The sequence below is a fragment of the Pelodiscus sinensis genome, chromosome 22, assembly GCF_052426305.1.
Source record: "Pelodiscus sinensis isolate ZL-2025 chromosome 22, ASM5242630v1, whole genome shotgun sequence".
Taxonomy (NCBI): domain Eukaryota; kingdom Metazoa; phylum Chordata; order Testudines; family Trionychidae; genus Pelodiscus; species Pelodiscus sinensis.
This window is the reverse complement of record NC_143073.1, coordinates 4,865,903-4,889,802: the sequence shown is the minus strand read 5'-3', so window position 1 is coordinate 4,889,802 and position 23,900 is coordinate 4,865,903. Positions and strand designations below refer to the sequence as shown.

The 23,900-nt window shown below is 44.1% G+C and overlaps 2 protein-coding genes across 2 annotated transcripts; both read right to left on the bottom strand.

Moving 5' to 3' along the window:
* Window positions 1-1,385: 1,385 nt before the first annotated feature.
* Window positions 1,386-5,652, bottom strand: LOC102460670 (immunoglobulin gamma-1 heavy chain-like). The gene is made up of 2 exons (XM_075907591.2): window positions 5,165-5,652; window positions 1,386-1,892 (listed from the first exon to the last, which is right to left on the bottom strand). The coding sequence occupies exons 1-2, from the start codon at window positions 5,478-5,480 to the stop codon at window positions 1,561-1,563; spliced, it is 648 nt and encodes a 215-aa protein (XP_075763706.2). The 5' UTR covers window positions 5,481-5,652; the 3' UTR covers window positions 1,386-1,560.
* A 7,902-nt stretch (window positions 5,653-13,554) lies between these two features.
* Window positions 13,555-22,050, bottom strand: LOC102460909 (immunoglobulin gamma-1 heavy chain-like). The gene is given in 6 exon segments (XM_075908123.2): window positions 13,555-14,782; window positions 14,784-14,841; window positions 14,920-15,033; window positions 16,059-16,370; window positions 20,089-20,424; window positions 21,549-22,050. Coding segments are annotated over 6 exon segments (1,098 nt in total). The 5' UTR covers window positions 21,766-22,050; the 3' UTR covers window positions 13,555-14,721.
* Window positions 22,051-23,900: the final 1,850 nt, after the last annotated feature.

Here is a 23,900-nt window from a genome sequence, read left to right as displayed (position 1 = left end):
CAAAGTCCTGTTATAGGTCTCCTGGAGTTCACTTACCTGCCTAATCCGTACAGTTTAACGCATTTTGGGTTGTGGGCCGTTGACCCACAGAAAAATCGGTCGGGGCCACACAGAAGTGAGAAGCGAAGGAAAACCAAAACAAAATAATCACTGACATGGCCCCCGACTGAGAATCAGAAAGACTCTTCCCAAATTCCCCTTGCACAGCAGAGCCTACGGGAGCCCGAGCTAGTAGATTTTGTGGGGGAAAAGCCTTCAGGCAGTGCTTTGCTGTGCCAGCCGGGGGCCCTTCAGGCAGTGCCATGGATAGGAACTAGCTCTGGCTTGCCCGAGTCCAGCTGGTGAGGCTCAGGGCCCTTCCCACACAGTGGGGAGCCCGCGCTGGCTCTCTAGCCCCATGGGGAGAGGTGTGGGGGCAGGACGGTGTGGGGTGGGAGCATCAGCACGAGCTCCCAATGCTGGAGGGCAGAGCCCGAACCTTGGGGAAAGGGGATAGATCCAGGCAAGCCCTTGAGTTCCCCACCCTTGGTTTAACCACTAAGCTTTATCCAGTCCTACTGTAAATAGGCCTTCATCGCTGTCAGGTGACAGACACGCCCACAGCTCAGGAGATCTCACTATCGGGAATCCTGGGTATTCATACTGAAGTTAGTTATTTATTTATTCATGTGCTCAGTTCACCCCATTATCCTAGCTGTTCCATCTTAGAGCCCCCAAGTCACCCTACTGTCTCCGTGGCATTTACACTCCTCCCACTCTTGGGGTGATCAGGCCGGACACCAGACTGAGTCAAGCCAATAGGAATCTTTCCATTGACTTCAGTAGGGTGTCAAGCAGGCCTGCAAGGAGAAAGATCTCGGGGCAGGTTTGCCACAGCCCTGCCTCTTACCGCTGCTCAGTGAATACAGCTGAAAAATGGTTTTTAGAGAGAGCGAGGAAAGGCGGGGGACAGGGAGTTACCATAATGGACTGACTCAATTCGCTGTGGTAGCCATATGGCTCCCAGGATTTTAAATAACGAGGATCTTAGATATGGGTGAGGTAATATCTGCTACTGAGCCAACTTCTGTGGGGCAGAGAGACAAGCTTTTGAACTACACAGATCTGAAGAAGAGTGCTGATTAGCTCGGCCTTGTCCAATAAAAGATAAAGCCCGATCCACCATGTCTCTCCTACAGGCCAAGCCCAGTAGGTCAGAGAATCTTAAACTATGTTCTGTGGAACAGTGGTGTTCCGTGAGCAACTTGCAGGTGTGCCACGACCTCTTCTTTGTTTTTGTTACTTCTTTGTTTTTGTCTTTTCTTGTCTGACAAAACAATTTTTTGATGAACATTTTTATAGTGTTCTGCATAAAAAGATATTATTGTTTGGTGTTCCTTGGTGTCAAAAGGTTTAAGAAACACTGTTTAGATGGGGGTTTTTTATACCTCGTCCCCACTCTGCCTCATTTCAGTTCTTTGGCACTGCAGTAACCCTTTAAATCTGTATATTTGTATTGACTTGAGGTGACGTTTGTACCAGACACTATGGCGATGAGCACAATGTAAAGGAGAGAACAGGTTAGATAGGGTACGATACGGGACCTGTTTGCTTGGCCATGGTAGCACTGATGTTTCTCCCCGTGCTGTTGTCTTTGACTGCACAAGTCCAGATTGTCTCCTGGTTCCACCTCTTGTATGGGATTGTCGTTAGGCTCCAGACGCTGTAGATCCCATCCCCATCTATGGCTCCAGCATCCATCTGGCCCGCCAAGTCCCCCACCCCGGTGTCCCAGAGAACGCTCCAGGTGGGAGTGAAATCCGAGATCAGGCAGAGCAGGGGAACGTCGTGGGGAAACTCAGCTTCCTCCCGGGTGGAGGGCACCAGGAGGGAAAGTCTCAGCTCGGAGGCATCTAAAAGAGTAAGAAACAAGAGATTGGAAAGACCAGCCAGCTAGTCCCTCCTCCCCCCAGCTCCTGCCTCTGTCCCTGGATTGTGCATTGGCTAGTTTTGTCTCCCATGTTTTAAATAGTGGGACTTCCCTTGCATGAAGGCGGAGTTCTCTTATTAATTTCATCCTGTTACACTCCTTTGTCCACCGCTCCTGGATGGTCTCAGAGTTCTGGGTGCCTGCTGAGGGCAGAGACTCAAAGATCCCTCTTTACTGCATCCTATTCGCATGTAGAACTCCTGCTGCCCTGTTCGAGATTTCTCTGTGCAAGCCACCTGATGGCAATCATTTCAGGAAACGCAACGAAGGTCTCGTAAAGAGCTATATTAATACAGGTGCATAAGGCCAACAGGAAGACGCATCACGCCCCGGACTCAGGCTGCTGTGACGAGGCACAACCAGGGAGGGTGAGTAGCAGAGGGCCGGAGAAGAATAATGACTCAGACCAATGCACCTCTCAACAGTGGATAGATCTCAAAGCACTCTGCCAAGGCAAGTGAGACTCATCACCCTCTTTTAGAGGTGGCCTACTGGGCGACTAGAGCTTCAGGATGACAAAGTAGATTTCCTGATTAACAGTCTCATACGGCATTCACTACCGGGACCGTTTTCCCTCTTGGAGTGAACACTGATGACTCAGAATCAAAATGGGGCTTTAAGTGGGTGGGGGGTAAGAGTCCAAGGTTCTATCTAAGAACCAGGGCTGTAGCCAGAATGGGGCAGCCTCACAGAGAAGCGGTGGGTGGAAAAATCTTCAGAAAGGAAAGATCAGATAAGAACATAAGAATGACCACATTAGGCCAGAGCAAACATCCATCCAGCCCAGCGTCCTGTCTGCTGACAGTGGCCAATGACAGGTGTCCAAACAGGTAATGATCAGCGATCTCTCTCCTGCCATCCATTTCCACCCTTGGACAAACAGAAGCTAGGAACACCATTCCTTATCCATACTGGCTAATAGCCATTAATGGACTTAACCTCCATGAGTTTATCTAGTTCTCTTTTAAACCCTGTTACAGTCCTATCTTTCACAACCTCCTGAGGCAAGGAGTTCCAGAGGTTGACTGTGCGCTGAGTGAAGAAAAACTTCCTTTTATTTGTTTTAAACCCGCTGCCCATTAGTTTCATTTAGTGACCCCTAGTTCTTATATTATGGGAACAAGTAAATAACTTTTCCTTATTCACTTTCTCCACACCACTCATGATTTTATAGACCTCTATCATATCCCCCCTTAGTCTCCTTTTTTCCAATCTGAAAAGTCCTAGTCTCTTTAATCTCTCCTCGTATGGGGCCCGTTCCAAACCCCTTATGTTATTTGCCCTTCTCTGAACCTTTTCTAATGCCAATATATTTTTTTATATGAAGAGACCACATCTGTATGCAGTAGTCAAGATGTGGGTGTACCATGGATTTACATAAGGGCAATAAGATACTCTTCGTCTTATTCTCTATCCATTTTTTAAGGATTCCTAACATCCTGTTTGCCTTTTTGACTGTCACTGCATACTGCGTTGATGTCTCCAGAGAACTATTCACAATGACTCCAAGATCTCTTTCCTGATTAGTTGTAGCTAAATTAGCCTCCATCCCACCATCATATTATATGTATAGTTGTGGTTAGTTTTTCCAATGTGCATTACTTTATATTTATCCATATTGAATTTCATTTGATGTTTTGTTGCCCAAACACTTAGTTTTATGAGATCTTTTTGAAGTTCTTCACACTCTGCTTTGGTGTTAACTACTTTGAGCAGTTTAGTATCATCCGCAAACTTTGCCACCTCACTGTTTACCCCTTTCTCCAGATCATTTATGAATAAGTTGAAAAGGATTGGTCCTAGGACTGACCCTTCGGGAACACCACTAGTTACCCCTCTCCATTCTGAAAATTTACCATTTATTCCTACCCTTTGTTTCCTGCCTTTTAACCAGTTCTCAGTCCATGAAAGGGTCAGTCCATGAAAGGGTCTTCCCTCTTATCCCATGACAACTTAATTTACATAACAGCCTTTTGTGAGGGACCTTGTCAAAGGCTTTCTGGAAATCTAAGTACACTATATCTACTGGATCCCCCTTGTCCACATGTTTGTTGACCTCTTCAAAGAACTTTAACAGATTAGTAAGACATGATTTCCCTTTACAGAAACCATGTTGACTTTTGCCCTACAAATTATGTTCTTCTATGTGTCTGACAATTTTATTCTTTACCATTGTTTCAACTAATTTGCCTGGAACTGATGTTAGACCTACAGTCTGTAATTGCCGGGATCACCTCTAGAGCCCTTTTTATATATTGGCATTAATTAGCTGTCTTCCAGTCATTGGGTACAGAAGCTCATTTACAGGATAGTTTACAAAGCATAGTTAGAAGTTGCGTAATTTCACTTTTGAGTTCTTTCAGAACTCTTGGGTGAATGCCATCTGGTCCTGGGTACTTGTTACTGTTCAGTTTATCAATCAATTTCTAAACCTCCTCTAATGACACTTCAGCTCCCTCCTGTTCCATCAGCTCGGTCCCCACAAGGGTCCAAAAGGCTCTGCCAAGCTCTCCAGGGACCTTTGAGGTCTCCCCATACCCGCCTTGCAAGCTCCTCTTTGACCACAGCTCTGGGCTTCCCAATTGCCTCCCCTCTCCAACTGCTCTGCACCTGGCTTTAGCCACCCTTGTCCTTTCCCTCCCCTGCAGGCCCCTGACCCTTTGTCTAAGAGTTCTGGGGCAGGTCATGGCTCCTCCCAGATTTCAAGCACCCTAGGGAGCCCACTCCTGGAGCTGCCCCAGCCTGCCCAGTGCCGCCACCCCACTCTGGAAACTGGGCACAGGATGGTGCAGGGGTCTCGCTCATGGGCTGGGCCAGGAGTAGGGGCTGGTTCATGGGGATGTGGGCTTGGAAGCTCAGCTCAGCCCTGAGCCACCTCCATGCCCTGCAGTTGTTTTTATCCCCCGGGGAGCCTGCCTGGGAAAGTCTCAGGGGCAGACGGGCTGGGAGGAACATGACTCAGCCGATCTCCACCTCCCCAATATGGCTCTCTGTGCTCGTCGTGCCAAGGGGGACTGCTCTCAGGGATGAGGACTGGAGACAATGGCAGGGGCATTCCCTGGCCAGCCCAGCCACCAAGAGGAGACAGCAACTCCAGTAGGACTCAGCCGGCGGGGGCTAAAATGCCTAGCTCCAGCTCTGTTCGAACCCCTCAGGCCTCCAGAATGACATTTTCCCAACCCACTGGACACTCACCTGTGACAATTAATCTGGTCCCACTCCCGAAGTTCGGATATGCATATGCATCTAGGCCACAGTAATACACCCCGGAGTCGTTTCTTTGTGCATCCTTGATAATCAGAGAAAATGTGTCTGATGCCTTGTTCACCTCACTCGAGTATTTTTCATGTGAAGATTCATTCTTATAACTCTCGAAAATCCAATGCAAACTTCCATTCTGAAGCTCCTTATACCAATATACATATGCTCCCCAGCTTGAGGGCTTACAGTCGATCCGTGCAGATTTTCCAGGGGCCAATACTAACTGGGCCGGGCTCTGTTGGATCCACATCTTTTTCTGTGAAGCAGTCACTGTAAAGAGGAACACACAAAAAACACGAATACAATAATCACTTGTAGGAGATTCACTCTTTCCAATATATTAAATATAACACATCCTATGCAAGAAAAATGGCCATTATTTTAAAAATTGGGGACAGGTGAACCTTTTTTTTGTAGATATTTATTTTCTTAGCCTCCTTAGATATAGTTAAAACAAATGTTGCTGAATTTTTTTTCTGGCGTAGTATTTTTGCCATATTTTCAGGTTCCGCATATATGTAACATAAACAATAAACTCTGTATATACAGACAGACATTAATCAATCCCTTTGCACATCTACAAAATCTCTCCTCAAAGCACTTATCATAATTAATTAAACATCACAGCCATACTAATAAATAATATTTATTGTGACCTGACATACCAATATTATTAGGACCGGATGGAAATTAATATCGTCTTATATCCGTAACTATAATCTCGCTCCCCAAAAAAGCATACCAATTTTTCACAGTTCCTCTCCGGTCACTATAATAATATTTGGTAACCTGTCACACAGTATTCAAAGTGTTTTACATATGTGAATGAGCTAAGCCTCACAATGTTCCTGTGAGATGCTGAAATATCCCCATGTACAGATGGAGAAACTGTCGCAGGTCAATGAAGAGGCATAGCCAGAGTCCCACATATCAGTGACATGGTTGTGAATAAAACCCAGATGTCCTAGACTGCATAGTAACCTCAAATCAGTGTTAAAAACAATAAAATTAATGTTATTTGATCAAAATCTTGCCTGGAAGGAAGGGCTTTATTATCTTAGACTTTCATGCTTAAAATTGTCTTTTTAATTACCTAAAAATGAGTACTGCCCCATGATGCCTACATAAAATACATGAGAACTGGATTTTGACCAACAATCTGTTACAGTATCCAAAAGTTGAAACTGTGTGCAAGGGGTTGTTAGACCAACACATTATTTCATTCTCTCTCTTAGGATTTCAGCTGGAGAATAAAACATATGACTGTTTAGCTCTCCCCATCAGTCCCTCTTGCTGTTACCCGCAGTTCAGAAGACCTTTGCACATGAAAGTAATTTTTTTTAGCAAGGTAGAGAACAAGCATGAAATATCAGGCTAAAATACTTACTCTGCAGACAGACTAGAATCATCCCAATGATCTGGTAGGACATTTTCTGGCTTTCTTCAGTCATGATGCTGTGAGAATGGTAGATGCTTGCTAGCTAATGGATCTCTTGATGAAAGACTTTATCACGTGGAGAGGAGGATGTCCTATTTCCTCTTAAAGTTCTGTGGGGGCAACATGCCTTACAAAAGAGAGGGCCAGGAGATATTAACACACCCATTTGAAATCTGACTCTGACAATCAGCAAGGCATACCTGGGGCAATCATATTCAGCTGCCTTTAAAATTCACTAAACTACAAATTCCAGGTCTGATTTCGCGACAACAGAGTGTGTATTTCAAATGGAATCTTTCATCTCATAATTGGACGGATGGAACAAGCCCCTCTTTGAACCGAAAGAGACGTAGATTATTTTCTGTGCTTCAGGGTTTCAGACTATCCTATGTATTTGTGGGGATGTTAGTCCCAATAAAGACTATAAGGTGTGTCACCACGGTCAGGAAGATTCCCCCTGTTATTTCAACAAAGGATAGAGGAAATCATCAAAGAGGTTTGTTGTAGTCTATGGAAGTGGAGGAAATGTAACAAGTACCTCACCTTGTTTAATTATTATAATAGACGATATAAATGTTTTGGGAAGAGGCCTTGGAAGAAAGGAGTGAAATGGTCTAGAAAATGGAAATATGGTAGGGTGACTCCAGTTAAGAAACAAAGTGATTGTGGGTCACGTAGGTTTGTGCCTAATGCGTGTTCCTGGCAGTAACATTCAAAATTATGTAGAGAGAAAAAGATCTGATGTTACAATTCCTTTGTTGTAAACCCTTTTCGGAAACCTGGCCATCTTCCTTATTTGAATATTTTAAAAATCATCTGGAAATCATGACTCCTTGCTGTCAATCTCCATGGGAAGTTGAATGCAGTAGTACACAAACAGCCACACACACCTCACTAGCCATGTCCCTTTATGAGGCCAAGGCTATTTCAACACCCAGGAAACTCAGCAGACAGCTGCTACAGTTGCTTTTGTCGTGGGGCGTAGAAAAGTAAAACATTATACAAAGTAGCTCTGGATGGTTAATAGGCGAGTTTAAATTTTAAAAACACCTGGGCTGTGTCTACACTGGCATTAATTTCCAGAAATGCTTAAAACAGAATAGTTTTCATGATAAGTATTTCCGGAAAAAGAGCGTCTACACTGGTAGGCTGCTTTTCCGGAAAAGCCCTTTTTCCGGAAAAGCGTCCGTGGCCAATGTAGACGCGCTTTTCCGGAAAAGAGCCCCGATCGTCATTTCCACGATCGGGGCTTTTTTCCGGAAAAGACTACTGGGCTGTCTACACTGGCCCTTTTCCAGAACAGTGTTCCAGAATAAGGACTTATGCTCGAGTGGGAGCAGAATAGTTTTTCCGGAATAGCGGCTGATTTTGTACAGTTCAACGTCGTTGCTTTTCCGGAAATTCAAGGGCCAGTGTAGACAGCTCGCAGCTTATTCCGGAAAAGCGGCTGATTTTCCGGAATAAGTGGCCCAGTGTAGACACAGCCCTGGTGTGTTTTACATTTTAGGTGATCAATCAAATTGGGAACAGACCACTTGGCTTCAATATAATATTTTTATGCATCTATTTGATTGTTTCTGGATGGCCTAAAGCCATATGACATGCTGAGAATGTAACATATTTGCCAATCTCCTCAAAAATACAGCAATCTGAATATGTTGTAAAAATAACTTCAGAAGTTTTCTCACCTAGCTAACCACCTGTACATTGAATTGCATTGCAATGGGACCAGCAGAGACATTATGGCCTGAACACCAAATAGCAGGCAAGTTGGAGACCACTTTATCCTAATGATATGCATATTATTATTATTATTATTATTAATAATAATAATAATAATAACAACTTCTCTAGTATTTTAAATAAAATAAAGGACTATGTAGCAATTTAAAGATGGTTTATTAGGTGATGAGCTTTCATGGGCCAGACCCACTTCCTCAGTAGAATTTTAGATATTTATGGCACAGGTATGGTAATGATGCGATGCACATATGACATTCCAATGAATCAAGCTAATAATCCCTGCTATAACTGTAAAACAGAAGCAATTCAGACATCTTGGCCGGGCTGTATGGGAGAAGATTGTGCTCTATCTGCTCCTCATTCTCTTCTTTTACTCCACTAACTCTACCTATTTGCGTTTAAGATAAAAATCCTCAAATGTTTCAAAATCTTCAGTAAGACCATGCTCTATTTGTGCAACTAAAAGAAATGGAGAGTATTTTACTCAGTTGCATTTCTTTTGTATCAAATTGATCTTCGCTAATGAAAGTCCGCTGTATATTAAAAGTGAAGAGAAAGTTTAAAGCTACTATTGGCATTGGAATTTTTATTTCTGTGATAAATAGTCCCTAAACAGGGTCCAAGCTGTTCTGACCAGTTTTAGAAAGGCCAGCTGGAAAAGCTGAGCTTTTAGTAGTACATTCTTTCATTTGATACACAGGAATCTGCTATGCAAAACGCCTTTGTTAGAAGACGATTCATAATATCTCAGCCACGCAGAAAGGATTGTTGTGTTATTAATTAGCCAGTGTGTTTGCTGCAGCTAATAAACATGCTCTCCCACCCTAGAGGGACCTTTCAGGGAACAAAAGGGCTAATTCCACATCCCATTTCTTCTACACTTGCGACACACTTTGACGTGCCTGTCCGAATAGTGTAAAAATTAAAGGCAGGCCGCAGTCGAGAATTTAGAGTATTTTTAACATAGATCAGTCGTCTAGCTCCAGGTTTTATCATGCTCCCCACACCTGCTGTATCAGAGTACCTGATGTTTAGAAGTAAGGGTATGTCTACACTACAGAGTTAGTTCGAACTAACTTAGTTCGAATTAGTTAATTCGAACTAAGCTAATTCGAACTAAAGCGTCTAGAACTAAAAACTAGTTCGAATTAGCGTTTTGCTAATTCGAACTAGCATGTCCACATTGAGTGGACCCTGAACAGGGCTTAAGGATGGCCGGAAGCAGTGCCGGCAGGGCATCAGAGGAGGACTTAGAGCGTGGAGATGCTGTCTCAGGCTAGCCGAGGCTGTGCTTAAAGGGTCCCGACCCCCACCCCGGACAGACAGTTCTCAGGGGTGCCCCGCTTGAAAACCAGTCCTGGTTTGGAGTGCCCGGAGTGCCCACACTGGGCACATCACACCACTCGGCCATCAGCCCGGCTGCACTTGCCGCAGGCTGCCATCTGGGGAGAGGGGGCAATTGGGGGGCTGCAGGAGAGCTTCCACCCCCAGAAGCCCACAGAGCCAGCCCAGTCCTCCCCATTGGGGGCTCGTGCCCCATTCCTCCCTCACCTCCTTCCACTTACCCTTCCCTAGCCCCTTTTCTTGATGTACAAAATAAAGGACAATTGTGTTCAAAAATGGAATCTGTCTTTATTGAACAAAACTGGGGGAGACTGGGAAAAGGAGGTGGGAGAGGGGAAGAGAAAGGCTGGGAGAGGGGAGGGCAACTAACATGATCAGGGGTTGGGAACAGGTCCCAGATGAAGAAAGGCTACAGAGACTGGGACTGTTCAGCTTAGAAAAGAGGAGATGGAGCGGGGACAGGATAGAGGTCTCTAAAAGCAGGGGTTGGGTGGAGAGGGTGCATTCAGAAAAGTTCTTCATGAGTTCCCATAAAGAAGGACTAGAGGACACCAAAGGAAAGGAATGGGTAGCAGGCTTCAAACTAGTAAGAGAAAGTTGTTCTTCACAAAGCAAATAGTTAACCTGTGGAACTCCTTCCTGCAGGAGGCTGTGAAGGCTACAACTAGAACAGAGTTTAAAGGGAAGTGAGATCAAGTCATGGAGGTTGGGTCCATGGAGTAGTCTTAGCCAGGGGGTAGGAGTGGTGTCCCTGCCCAAAGTTTGTGGAAGACTGGAGAGGGATGGCACGAGACAAATGGCTTGGTCACTGTCTTCGGTCCATCCCCTCCAGGGTCCCTAGGGTTGGCCACTGTCGGCAGACAGGCTACTGGGCTAGATGGACCTTTGGTCTGACCCAGTACGGCCATTGTAAGCTCAGGGCTCAGGGTCGGGGGTCTCAGTGGACCCCCTTGATTATCATGCACACCTGCTCCTGGGTGGCCAGGCTGGCAGCTCTCCTGCCCTAGCCGGCCACTTTCCTGTGCCTAGTGCGGAGATCGTGGACAAGGTCCACGATGTCCGCACTAGCCCAGGAAGGTGCCCGCCTCTTGCGGTCCCGGGCAAGCTCCCGGGAGCCGCCAGCCTGGTCCCGGGAAGAGGGGGTGGGCTGGGGGACATCGGGTGGGTGGCTCTGTGCCGTGCCAGGTGCAGGGTCTGCTGGCTGGGTGCTGGCAGGCTTGCACCTGGCACGGGCACCGTAGCCAGCCCGTGCCCCTTTAAGGGATCCGGGGCCGGGAGGGGGGCAATAGAGTTTCCCTGGTGTTGGCCAGAGTGGCCACCAGGGAAACCTGGGGAGGGCTAGCCTCCCACTAGTTCGAATTAAGGGGCTACACACCCCTTAATTCGAACTAGTAAGTTCGAACTAGGCTTAATCCTCGTAAAATGAGGTTTTCCTAGTTCGAACTAAGCGCTCCGCTAGTTCGATTCAAATTCGAACTAGCGGAGCGCTAGTGTAGCGCCTATGAATGTTAGTTCGAACTAACGTCCGTTAGTTCGAACTAACATTGTAGTGTAGACATACCCTCACAGAAATAGCAAAATGTCTTGTGGGCTTTAGTAAGTCTCTGGCTCTCTTCCTTAGAGGGGATGAATCTCAATTTGGGGTTGAGATTTTGTTTTTTATAGTTTGGATTTTATTATTTTACAATTTGGTTTGTTTAGTTAGTTTGGCTGGTTCATTGCAGGGAAGTGTTTTGATGGCTTAGAGTTATTTATTTATTTATTTATAGTTAGCTGGTCTTTTTGCTTTGTTTGCTGGGCTGGGCTTTTTTGGAGGGAGGGATGCATCAGTGCGGTGAGCGTCAAAACCATTTGCAAAAACCGAGAGCTGGCTGCTGGTAGATTTGCACTTCACTCTGGCCAGTTTCTACTTGCTGCTTTTCTTTCTTTGTCACACAACAAAGCTCTATATTTTCTTATTGTCTGTCATCGCTTGTTGTCGAACTGTTTTACCATACAACGGCCACGCTTTGTTAATGAGCTTCCTGGCTCACTGAACCACAGGGGAAAAATTGCCCATGTATATTTGTAATGTACATCTCAATATATCTCCTTATTTTTCTTTCTCTCTTGTCTTCTGCGTATCATCTTAGCCGATTTGTCAGAAAAAAAAAAGAAAATGTAAGGCACATTTCTAGATTTATGTCTGTGCATTATGGCAAACACTGATACATGTGCTGACTGTGAGTAATCTCATTGACCTAAAGCGAGTACAGTTGTGCCCTGGCGTACGAATTTGCCTGAAATTGTATGTGTGAAGGGTATGTGGGCCAGAGGGTCTGGCTCAGCTGGACAGAGTGGAGGGGAGCTCCAGAAAGCAGGTGGGCAGACTTAGTGGCATGACCAGCACACCAGGGGACACCTCAAAAGGGATTCCTGTGATCCAACCCATCACAGTGTGGTTTCCCATAAAGTTAGGCACATATTTAGATAAGTTATTGTACTCTCTGGATAAGCTCTGTGTACCCCGAGAGTCATCTGAACCGTAAGAGATTTAGAGGATTAGCTGGGATAGGTCTCTGGCATGCTTTGGGTTATGATTCTGCAGTTCTCACTCAGGCAAAATTCTACATCACTGGGACTTTTGCTTAATGAAGCAACAGGCTATAACACAAAGTTTGGAAATAGGGCTGGAAAAATCGGACTGAAACATCTGATCCAAAGACCTGTTTCATTCTTGGATTGCGCTGGGCTAGAAACACTGTCTGCAGTGGTTTATCTGTTTTTGTTTTCAGCTGAACTGGACTCAAAACTCCAAGGGAGGCCTAAGTAGTGCAGAGCGGAAGAATGACGACTCATGTCTTCTTCACAAAATGCCTGTTAATGCATCCCAGAATCACGTTTGCTTTTTTTTCATCTGTGTCATACTGTTGACTCATATTTAGCTTGTCGTCCACTATGACCCTAAAACCCGTTGCAGCAGGACTCCTTCTAGACAGTCACTTCCCATTCTGTATGTGTGACACAGATTGTTCCTTCCTAAGTGAGGCACTTGGCATTTGTCTTTATTGAATTATATCCTATTGAGCTCAGACCATTTCTCCAATTTGTCCAGATCATTTTGAATTATGACCCTATCCTCCAAAGCAGCTGCAACCCCTCCGAGTGTGGTATCATCTGCAAACTTGACTATGTGAACTTCATACATTTATGACAGATCATGAATCTTAAAGCTTAGTTCTGCTTTCTGGTGTACTCCAAGCTCTCCTCTACTTCAGTGGGACTTGGGGGGCACAAGGAATCTAGGATCAAATCTCCTTTGTTAAACAATCCTATTTAAAAGTTCGATCTTATGCTCATAGAAGTCAAGGGCAAAGCTCCCACAGACAAGAATGATGCGGGATGTGAGGATAACAAAACAAGTAATTCGCAATAATAACCAAGAAGAAAGCTATTTCTTTAAATAAGTGGTAACAAAAAAGATTTGGAGACAGATACATTTACAACAAGTTGTATTTTAAGCCCAACCACTTCACACTTTAGTAATAAATAAGTCAGAATTTCACTTTCATTTTTTCCTCTTGTACAGCGCTTTTTAAAAAACCCTATAAATAAATTGGTCAGACCACGTCAGTTAAAAAAGGAATTTTCATTTATTATACCTCACTGCTGCATATTCAGTCTGAAACAGAAAAAGAAGATACCAGATATTAATAGTCTTAATGTGAACTTCATACATTGGGCTAATACCATTTTTTAGATAACAAGACAGGAAACCAAATTCTGTTCTTACTCTCAGTGATATAAAAGTGAAGTAACCCCTCTGAAATCAATGGAGTTACTTCATGTGTAGAGGGCAGAATTTTCTGTAGAGGTGTTTTATAGACAAAAGGTTTGATATGGATCTAATCTGTGCTGGTGTAAATCCCCACTAACTTCACTGAAGTCAGTGGGGTATTACTAATGACAGAAAAGCATGACCCCAAAGATTGCAGTAGTAACCATGAACTAAATTCTCATCTCACTTACTGCAGGAGAGTCCCTGGGACTGGACTAGTATCGGGGCATCTGTTTCAAGAATCTGTCCTTAGAACAATTCTATTCTAAATTCCTATTTTCTATTTGCAAAATTTCCTATTTGCAAAATTCCTAGAAGGATTAAATATTTTAACACTAGACTGGGCCTCAGTTTGATTTAAAAAAAAAAATTTGCTGGCCATCAGTTGCCCTGCTTTTGAATTATGAGACACCAGTGTGGATCTGAGTAACTCCATTAATGCCGATGCGGAGTAACTTTTGATTTATACCCGTGGAATTCAAAGCAACATTTGGATGTGTATAATCATGTGTTCAGATTTTTTTTCCTAGTCCATGTAAAACTCATAAAGAGACCTATCAAGTACTGCATCATCCAGCAGTGATGGGTATCTACCTTAGACATGTAGTAACATGGTTGAAACCTTTCTAGTCCGGCACTTTCTGTTCTGGGTAAATCCATGGTCCGGCATGATTGTAGTTAGCCAGATGTTCACTTATTGTGGGTGTGGCCAAGTTTTCTGCAGTTCCATAAAGTTTGTTTACAGCCACCGGACCTATCTGCCATGATTCTGTGCTGTTCTTTAGCTCTAATATTTATCACTAAATGTCTTCTAAGGGCCCAGTAAGTGCTGGTAATGCTGCTAGACAATATTGACCTCCTGTGGTCCGGCAAATTCTCTGGGTCAGCTCCAGCCAGGACCCGAGCGTGCCGCACTATAGATGTTCAACCTGTACAATAGGAATGCTACACTGGCAACCCAACAAAGTATAAAAAACAATGAGTGCTCCTGTAGCACCGTAGAGACTGACAAAAGAATGGGCACAACCCACCTCTTCATCTGAAGGTTTCTTTAAGATACAGACTCACAGGGCTACCCCTCTGAAATCCTACAAAGCCATATCAGTTAGTTGGAATGTGGACACCAGTGCTGGAATTTGCCCAGGAGAACTACTCAAATGCCCTGTTAATTGGTTGTATCTTTCTGACGTGCCTGTAGCTGAAAAAAACACTTTACCTGTGGAATCTGCCTCATGGGCATTTGGTTCCCTGTTTTCACAGTTCTCCCTGCTGGAGAAGAAGGAAAGGATGGTTACAGGAATGCGATGAAGGGCTGCTGTGTAACAGGTAGAGTTATAAAAAAGTTACCTCTGGTGAGACGTTTCCTGAAGAGCAGGATCATCATCTGGATGATGACAAGGATGAAAATACAAAGCAGGCCAAAATATAACACATAATCGCAGTATTCTTTTCCAGGCTCATCTGCAGAGAGAGGAGAATAACATTCGGTGCTGAGCAGTGGAAAAATCCCATTAAAAGGCGTGGGGTCCATGTCATCTGCATGCCATGCCCAGAAGTGAGACCTTTCCTTCAAAATCCACTGCCTCAAGACATTGTCACTCTCCCCACCTGGAAGTGGCTTTTCGGGGGCCATATGAATGTTTGGTGCTGGATTCAGGCCACTGATCATCTGAGGTAAGCTAAGTGTGTGTATTTATTAATTCTGCCTGTCTGCACTGTCAATTATTTTACCACAAGTGGTGATTTATTTCAGCTTGAGAATTACAGATCCAGTCTGAGAATCGCTGTCCCACTGAGGTCTGTGGTGAGTTAAACGGATTTAGAATGAAAATCGGTTTAGGGAACATCGTAGCATCATAAATGTTAGAGAGAGCAAAGGCCCTTTAAAGGTCTCATGGAGTTCACTTCCCTCCCTAGTCCCTACAGTGTAACCCAGGAGTGAGGAACCATTTTGGGATGGGAACCGTTGACCCAGAGAAAGATCGGTCGGAGCTGTCCAAAAGTGAGAAGTGAAGCAAAACAAAAACAAAATAATCACCGACATGGCCCCCGACTGAGAATCAGAAAACTCTCCACAAAATTCCCCTTGCACCGCAGAGCTTATGAGGGCCCAGGCTAGTACATTTTGTTGAGGAAAAGCCTTCAGGCAGTGCTTTGCTGTGCCAGCCGGGGTCAGGGAAAGAGGCATCGCGTGGAGCCACTTCCTCCCCCAACAGGCAGAGTCCAGCCCATGAGGCTCAGGGGTGTTCTGCATAAAAAGATATTATTTTTTGCTGTTCCGTGGTCTCAAAAAGTTTAAGAAACACTGTTCTAGGTGGGTTTTTTTATACCTCGTCCCTACTCTGCCTCATTTTAGTTCTTTGGCACTGCAGTAACCCTTTAAATCTGTATATTTGCCCTGACTTGAGGTGACGTTTGCACCAGACACGATGGCAATGAGCACAGTGTAAACGAGAGAGCAGGTTAGATAGGGTACAATACGGGACCTGTTTGCTTGACCATGGTAGCACTGAAGTTTCTCCCCGTACTATTGTCTTTGACTGTAAAATTCAAGATTGTCTCCTGGTTCCACCTATCGTACGGGATTGTCATGAGGCTCCAGACGCTGTAGATCCCATCCCCGTCTATGGCTCCGGAATCTGTCTGGCCCACTGATGCCCCCTCCCCTGTGTCCCAGAGAACGTTGCTCCAGGAGGGAGTGGAATCCGAGAGCAGGAAAAGCAGGGGTACGTTCTGGCGATGTTCAGCATCCTTCTGGGTGGAGGGCACCAGGACAGAAAGTCTTGGCTCAGAAGCATCTAAAAGAGTCAGAAACAAGAGATTGGAAAGACCCACCAGTTATAGCTTAGCTGGTCCCTTTTCCCCCAACTCCTGCCCCTGCCCGTGGATACATTATCTTGTGCATTGGCTAGTCTAGTCTCCATGTTTTAAATAATGGGACTTCCCTTGCATGAAGGTGGAGTTCGCTTATTAATTTCATCCTGTTACACTCCTTTGTCCACCGCTCCTGGATGGTCTGAGTTCTGGGTGCCTGCTGAGGGCAGAGACTCAAAAATCAGACACCTCTTTACTGCATCCTAGTCGCATATTCAACTCCTGCTGCCCTGTTCGAGGTTTCCCCGTGCAAGCCACCAGGTGGCAATCATTTCAGGAAGCTCAACGAAAGTCTCGTAAAGAGCTAGATTAATACAGGCGCATAAGGCCAGCAGGAAGACACATCACGCCCCAGACTCAGGTGGCTGTGACGAGGCACAACCAGGGAGCACGAGTAGCAGAAGGCCAGAGAAGAATAATGACTCACAAAAACATGCCTCTAACCAGTGGACAGATCTCAAAACACTCTGCAAAGGCGAGTGAAACTCATTACCCACTTTAGTTGCAGCCTGCTGGGCGACCAGCACAGCAGGATGACAAAGTAGTTTTCCTGATTCACAGTCTCATACGACATCCACTACTGGGATCATTTTCCCTCTCGGCATGAACACTGATGACTCAGAACCAAAATGGGGCTTTAAGTGGTTGGTGGGTAAGAGTCCAAGGTTCTGTCTTGGCACCAGGGCTATAGCCAGGATGGGGCAGCCATCCAGTGCACAGAGATGCAGAGGGCGGAAAAATGGGCAGAAAGGAAAGATCAGATAAGAACATAAGAACGACCATACTGGGTCAGACCAAAGGTCCATCCAGCCCGGTATCCTGTCTGCTGACAGTGGCCAATGCCAGGTGCCCAAGAGGGAGTGAACCGAACATGTAATGATCAGTGATCTCTCTTCTTCCATCCATTTCCACCCTCTGACAAACAGAAGCTAGGGACACCATTCCTTACCCATCCTGGCTAATAGCCATTAATGGACTTAACCTCAGTGAATGTATCTAGTTCTCTTTTAAACGCTGTTTTAGTCCTAGCCTTCACAACCTCCTGAGGCAAGGAGTTCCAGAGGTTGACTGTGTGCCGAGTGAAGAAAACTTCCTTTTATTTGTTTTAAACCCGCTGCCCATTCATTTCATTTGGTGACCCCTAGTTCTTATATTATGGGAACAAGTAAGTAACTTTTCCTTATTCACTCATGATTTTATAGACCTCTATCATATCCCTCCTTAGTCTCCTTTTTTCCAATCTGAAAAGTCCTAGTCTCTTTAATTGCTCCTCATATGGGGCCCATTCCAAACCCCTCATCATTTTAGTTGCCCTTCTCTGAACCTTTTCTAATGCCAGTATGTCATTTTGATATGAGACCACCACATCTGTACACAATATTGAAGATGTGGGTGTACCATGGATTTATATAATGGCAATAAGATATTCTCCATCTTATTCTCTATCCAGTTTTTACGGATTCCGAATATCCTGTTTGCTTTTTTGACTGTCGCTGCACACTGCGTGGATCGGTGGATGTCTTCAGAGACTCGAAGATCTCTTTCCTGAGCAGTTGTAGCTAAATTAGCCCCCATTGTATTGTATGTTTAGTTGGGGTTATTTTTTCCAATATGCATTACTTTACATTTATCCACATTAAATTTCATTTGCCATTTTGTTGCCCAATCAGTTAGTTTTGTGAGATCTTTTTGAAGTTCTTCACACTCTGCTTTGGTCTTAGCTACCTTTAGCAGTTTAGAATTGTCTGCAAACTTTACCACCTCACTGTTTACCCCTTTCTCCAGATCACTGATGAATAAGTTGAATAGGATTGGTCCTAGGACTGACCCTTAGGGAACACAACTAGTTACCCTTCTCCATTCTGAAAATGTACCATTTATTCCTACCCTTTGTTTCCTGTCTTTTAACCAGTTCTCAGTTCATGAAAGGGTCTTTCCTCTTATCCCATAACAACTTAATTTATGTAAGAGCCTTTGGTGAGGGACCTTGTCAAAGGCTTTCTGGAAATCTAAGTACACTATGTCTACTGGATCCCCCTTATCCACATGTTTGTTGACCCCTTCAAAGAACTCTAAGGGTATGTCTACACTTGCCCCCTAATTCGAAGTAGGGAGGCAAATGAAGCATACCAAAGTTGCAAATCAAGCCCAGGATTTAAATATCCCGCGCTTGATTTGCATGTTCCCGGCTGGTCACCATTTTAGGAATTCACTAGCCCGGAGTAACTGCCCCCGTCTACATGCGGCAGTGAAACGGGAGTCCAATGTAAAATCCTAACTCGAATTAGCTGGTATTCCTTCTGCAATGAGGTTTACTAGCTAATTCGAATTAGTGGCTTTAAATCAGACTCCCGTTTCACTGCCGCGTGTACACTCTGGCAGTTACTCCGGGCTAGTGAATTTCTAAAATGGCGACCGGCCGGGAACTTGCAAATCAAGCGCGGGTTATTTAAATCCCTACTTGATTTGCAACTTCGGTATGCTTCATTTGCCTCCCCACTTCGAAGTAGGAGGCAAGTGTAGACATACCCTAACAGTTTAGTGAGACCTGATTTCCCTGTACTGAAACCATGTTGGCTTTTGCCCAACAAATTGTGTTCTTCTATGTTCCTGACTATTTCATTCTTTACTATTGCTTCAACTACTTTGCCCGGTAGTGATGTTAGACTTACTGGTCTGTAATTGCCAGGATCACTTCTAGAGCCCTTTTTAAATATTGACATTATGTTAGCTGTCTTCCAGTCACTGGGTACAGAGGCTGATTTAAAGGATAGGTTCCAAACCATAGTTAATAGTTGTGCAATTTCACATTTGAGGCCTTTCAGAACTCTTGGGTGAATGCCATCTGGTCCCGGTGGCTTGTTACTGTTCAGTTTATCAATTAATTCCAAAGCCTCCTCTAATGACACTTCAGCTCCCTCCTGGTCCATCAGCTCGGTCCCCACTAGGGTCCAAAAGGTTCCGCCAAGCACTCCAGGGACCTTCAAGGTCTCCCCATACCGGCCTCGGAAGCTTCCCTTTGACCAGAGCTCTGGGCTTCACAGGTGCCTCCCCTCCCTTAGATGCTCTGCACCTGCCCCGAGCCACCCTTGTGCTTTCCCTCCCCTGCAGGCCCCTGACCCTTTGTCCAAGAGTCCTGGGGTGGGTCCTGGCTGCCCCCCCAGCTTTCAGGCACCCTGGTGACCCCATTACTGGAGCTGCCCCAGCCAGCACAGTGCCGCTACCCCACTCTGGATACTGGGCACAGGCTGCTGCTGGGGGCTCGCTCATGGACTGGGCCAGCGGCAGGGCTGGTTCATGGGGATCTGGGTTTGGAAGCTCGGCTCAGCCCTGCAGCTGTTTTTTTCCCCAGGGGAGCCTGGCTGGGAAAGTCTCGGGACAGACAGGCTGAGAGAAATAAGACACAGCCGAGCTCCACTGGCCCCAACAAAGCTCACTGCTGCTCGCCATTCAAAGGGGGACTGCTCTCGGGGATCAGGCCTGGAGACAATGGCAGGGGCATTCCCTCACCAATCCAGCCACCAAGAGGAGACAGCAACTCCAGTAGGACTCAGCCGGCGGGGGCTAAAATGCCTAGCTCCAGCTCTGTTCTAACCCCTCAGACCTCCGGAATGACGTTTTCCCAACCCACTGGACACTCACCTGTGACAATTAGTCTGGTCCCACTCCCGAAGTTCGGATATGCATATGCAGCTAGGCCACAGTAATACACCCCGGAGTCGTTTCTTTGTGCGTCCGTGATAATCAGAGAAAACGTGTCCGATGCCTCATTCACCTCACTCGAGTATTTTCCATCTGAAGGTGCATTCTTATAACTCTGGAAAATCCCATGCAGGCTTCCATTCTGAAGCTCTTTGTACCAATATACATAAGCACTCCCGGTTGAGAGCTTACAGTCTATCCGTGCAGTATTTCCAGGGGCCAATACAATCTGGGCCGGGCTCTGTTGCATCCAGATCCCTTCCTGTGAAGCAGTCACTGTAAAGAGAAATGCACAAAACCTACAAATACAATAATCACTTGTAGGAGATTCACCTTTTGCAATATATTAAATATAACACATCCGATGTAAGCAAAACACCCATTATTTTAAAAATTGGAGGTTGGTGAACCTTTTTTTTTTTAGTTATTTATTTTCTTAACCTTCTTATATATAGTTAAAACAGATGTTGCTAAATATTTTTCTGGTATAGTATTTTTGCCATGTTGTTAGGTGCCGCATAGCTGTAACGTAAACAATAATCACTCAGTATGTATAGAAACTAATCAATCCCTTTGCACATTTACATCGATCTCTCCTCAATGTACTTAACACAATTAATTAAGCCTCACAGCCATACTAATAAATAATACTTATTGTGACCTGACGTACTGATATTTTTAGGACCGGATGGAAATTGGCATTGTCTTATATCCATAACTATAATTCCCCTCCCCAAAAAAGCAGACCACTTCCTCTCTGGTCACCGTAATAATATTTGGTACTTGGATCCTGTCACACAGTATTCAGAGTACTTTACAGATGTGAATAAGCTACGCTTCAGAATGTTCCTGTGAGATGGTGAAATATTATCCCCGTGTACAGATGAAGAAACTGTCACAGGTAAATGAAGAGGCTTTGCCATGGTCCCTCATATCAGTGATACGACTGTGAATAAAACCCAGATGTCCTAGACGGCATAGTAACCTCGAATCAGAGTTTAAAACAATAAAATTAATGTTATTTGATCAAAATCTTGCCCAGAAGGAAGTGCTTTATTATCTCAGACATTCAGGCTTAAAATTGTCTTTTTGATTACTTTAAACAAGTACTGCCCCATGATGCCTACATAAAATACACGAGCTTAAGAGAGAACTGGATTTTGACCAACAGCCCGTTCCAATATCCAAAAGGTGAAACTGTGTGCAAGGGGTTTTTAGCTCAACACATTATTTCATTCTCTCTCTCTCAGGATATTAGTTGGTGAATAACCTAAGACTGTTTAGCTCTCCCCATCAGTCCCTCTTGCTGTTACCCGCAGTTCAGAAGACCTTTGCACATGAAAATACTTTTTTGTAGCAAGGTAAAGGACAATCATGAAATACCAGGCTAAAATACTTACTCTGCAGACAGACTAGAATCATCCCAACGATCTGGTAGGACATTTTCTGGCTTTCTTCAGTTATGATGCTCTGAGAATGGTAGAAACCTGCTAGCAAATGGATTTCTTGATGAAAGACTTTATCACGTGGAGAGGAGGATGTCATATTTCCTCTTAAAGTTCTGTGGGGGCAACATGCCTGACAAAAGAGAGGGCCAGGAGATATTAACAAACCCATTTGAAATCTGACTCTGACAACCAGCAGGGCAAACCAGGGGAGATTATATTCAGTTGCCTGTAAAATTCATTAAACTACAAATTCCAGGTCTGACTCTGCGACAACAGAGTGTGTATTTCAAATGGAATCTTTCATCTCAGAATTGGACGGATGGAACAAACCCCTCTTTGAACCAAAACAGACGTGGATTATTTTCTGTGCTTCAGGGTTTCAGACCGTCATATGTATTTGAGGGATGTTAGCCCCAATAAAGAGGATAAGGTGTGTTGCTATGTCCAGGCAGATTCTTCCTGCTATTTTAACAAAGGATAGAGGAAATCATCGAAGAGGCTTGTTGTAGCCTATGGAAGTGGAGGAAATGTAAAAAATACCTCACCTTGTTTAACTATTATCATAGGCGAAATAAATGTTTTGGGAAGAGGCTTTTGGGGAAAGGAATGAATGGGTCTAGAAAATGGAAACGTGGTAGCGTAACTCCAGTTGAGAAACAAACTAATTGTGGGTCACATAGCTCTCTGCGTATTGCGTGTTCCTGGCAATAACATTCAAAATTATGAGAGAAAATAACATTCAAAATTAGAGAGAAAAAGATCTGAAACACAAACTGCGATATTCCAGTTCCTTTGCTGTAAACCCTTTTCGGTTGTGTATTCAGAAACCTGGCCTTCTTCCCTATCTGAATACTTTAAGAATTGTCTGGAAATCATGTCTCCTTGCTATCAGTCTCCGTGGGAAGTTGAATGCAGTATGGCACCAACAGCCACACACACCTCATTAGCCCATGTCCCTTTTATGAAACTAAGGCTATTTCAACACCCAGGAAAGTCAGCAGACAGCTGCTACAGATTGTCTTTCTTTTGTTGTGGTGCATAGAAATGTGAAACGTTAATAGAAAGTAGCTCTGGAAGGTTAATAGGCAACTTTACATTTTAAAAACACTTGGTGTGTTTTACATTTTAAGTGATCAATCTAATTGGCACTTGGCTTCGATATTCTTTTTTTTTTAATGCAGCTACTTGATTGTTTATGGATGGCCTAAAGCTATACGACATGCTGAGAACGTAATGTATTTGCCAAGTTCCTCAAAAATAGAGGAATCTAAATATTTTATAATAACTTCAGAACTTTTCTCACCTAGCTTACCACCTGTACGTTGAATTCCATCCCAATGGGACCTGCAGAGATACTATGCCCTAAACACCAAATATCAGGCAATGTAGAGACCACTTTATCTACTTTATATTATTATTATTAATAATAATAATTATTATTATTATTTATTTATTTGTTACTTCTGTAGTATTTTAGATATTTATGGCACAAGTATGGTAATGATGTGATGCGCATATGAAATTCCAGTCAATCAAACCAATAATCTCTGCTATAATTGTAAAAAAGAAGCAATTCTTGCATCTTGGCCGGGTTATATGGGAGAATATTGTGCTCTACCTGATCCTCATTCTCTCCTTTCATGGCACTAAATCTACCTATTTGTATTTAAAATAAAAATCATCAAACTTTTAAAAAACTTCAATAAAACCATTGAATTCCCCATGGCTACTATTTATCTGCTGGGTCGCTATTAATCAAGCTAACGGAAATGGAGAGTATTTTATTCAGTTGCATTTCTTTTGTATCAAATTTATCTTCACTTAATGAAAGTCTATTGGATATTACATTTTAAGAGAAAGTTTAAAGCTATTATTGGCATTAGAAATTTTTTTCTGTTATAAAAAGTCCCTAATCCGGGGTCCAAACTGTTGTGACCAGTTTTAGAAAGGCCGGCTGGAATAGCTGAATGTTTAGGAGTGCATTCTTACATTTGATACACAGGAAGCTGCTATGCAAAACCCCTTTGTTAGAATATCTCAGCCAAACAGAAGGATTGTTGTGTTTTTAATTAGCCAGCATGTTGGCTGCAGCTAATAAATATGCTCTTCCATCCAAAGGGGTCCTTCCAGGAAAGAAAAAGGCTAATTCCACATCTCATTTCTTCTACTTTTGAAAAATTGACTCGTGTGCACTTGGGACACGCTTTGAAGCAAGTCCCTATAGTATAAAAATTAATGACAGGCCACAGTCCAGAATTTTTAACAGACATCAGTCATCTGTTTCCAGGTTTTATCATGCCACTC

What these genes read in the sequence shown, in the direction of transcription:
- LOC102460670 (XM_075907591.2), bottom strand. Translation starts at nt 5,480, where the DNA reads ATGTGGATCCAACAGAGCCCGGCCCAGTTAGTATTGGCCCCTGGAAAA. An exon ending in GACCAGATTAATTGTCACAG is followed by an intron (nt 1,893 to 5,164) that starts GTGAGTGTCCAG and finishes TTACTCTTTTAG; the next exon opens with ATGCCTCCGAGCTGAGACTT.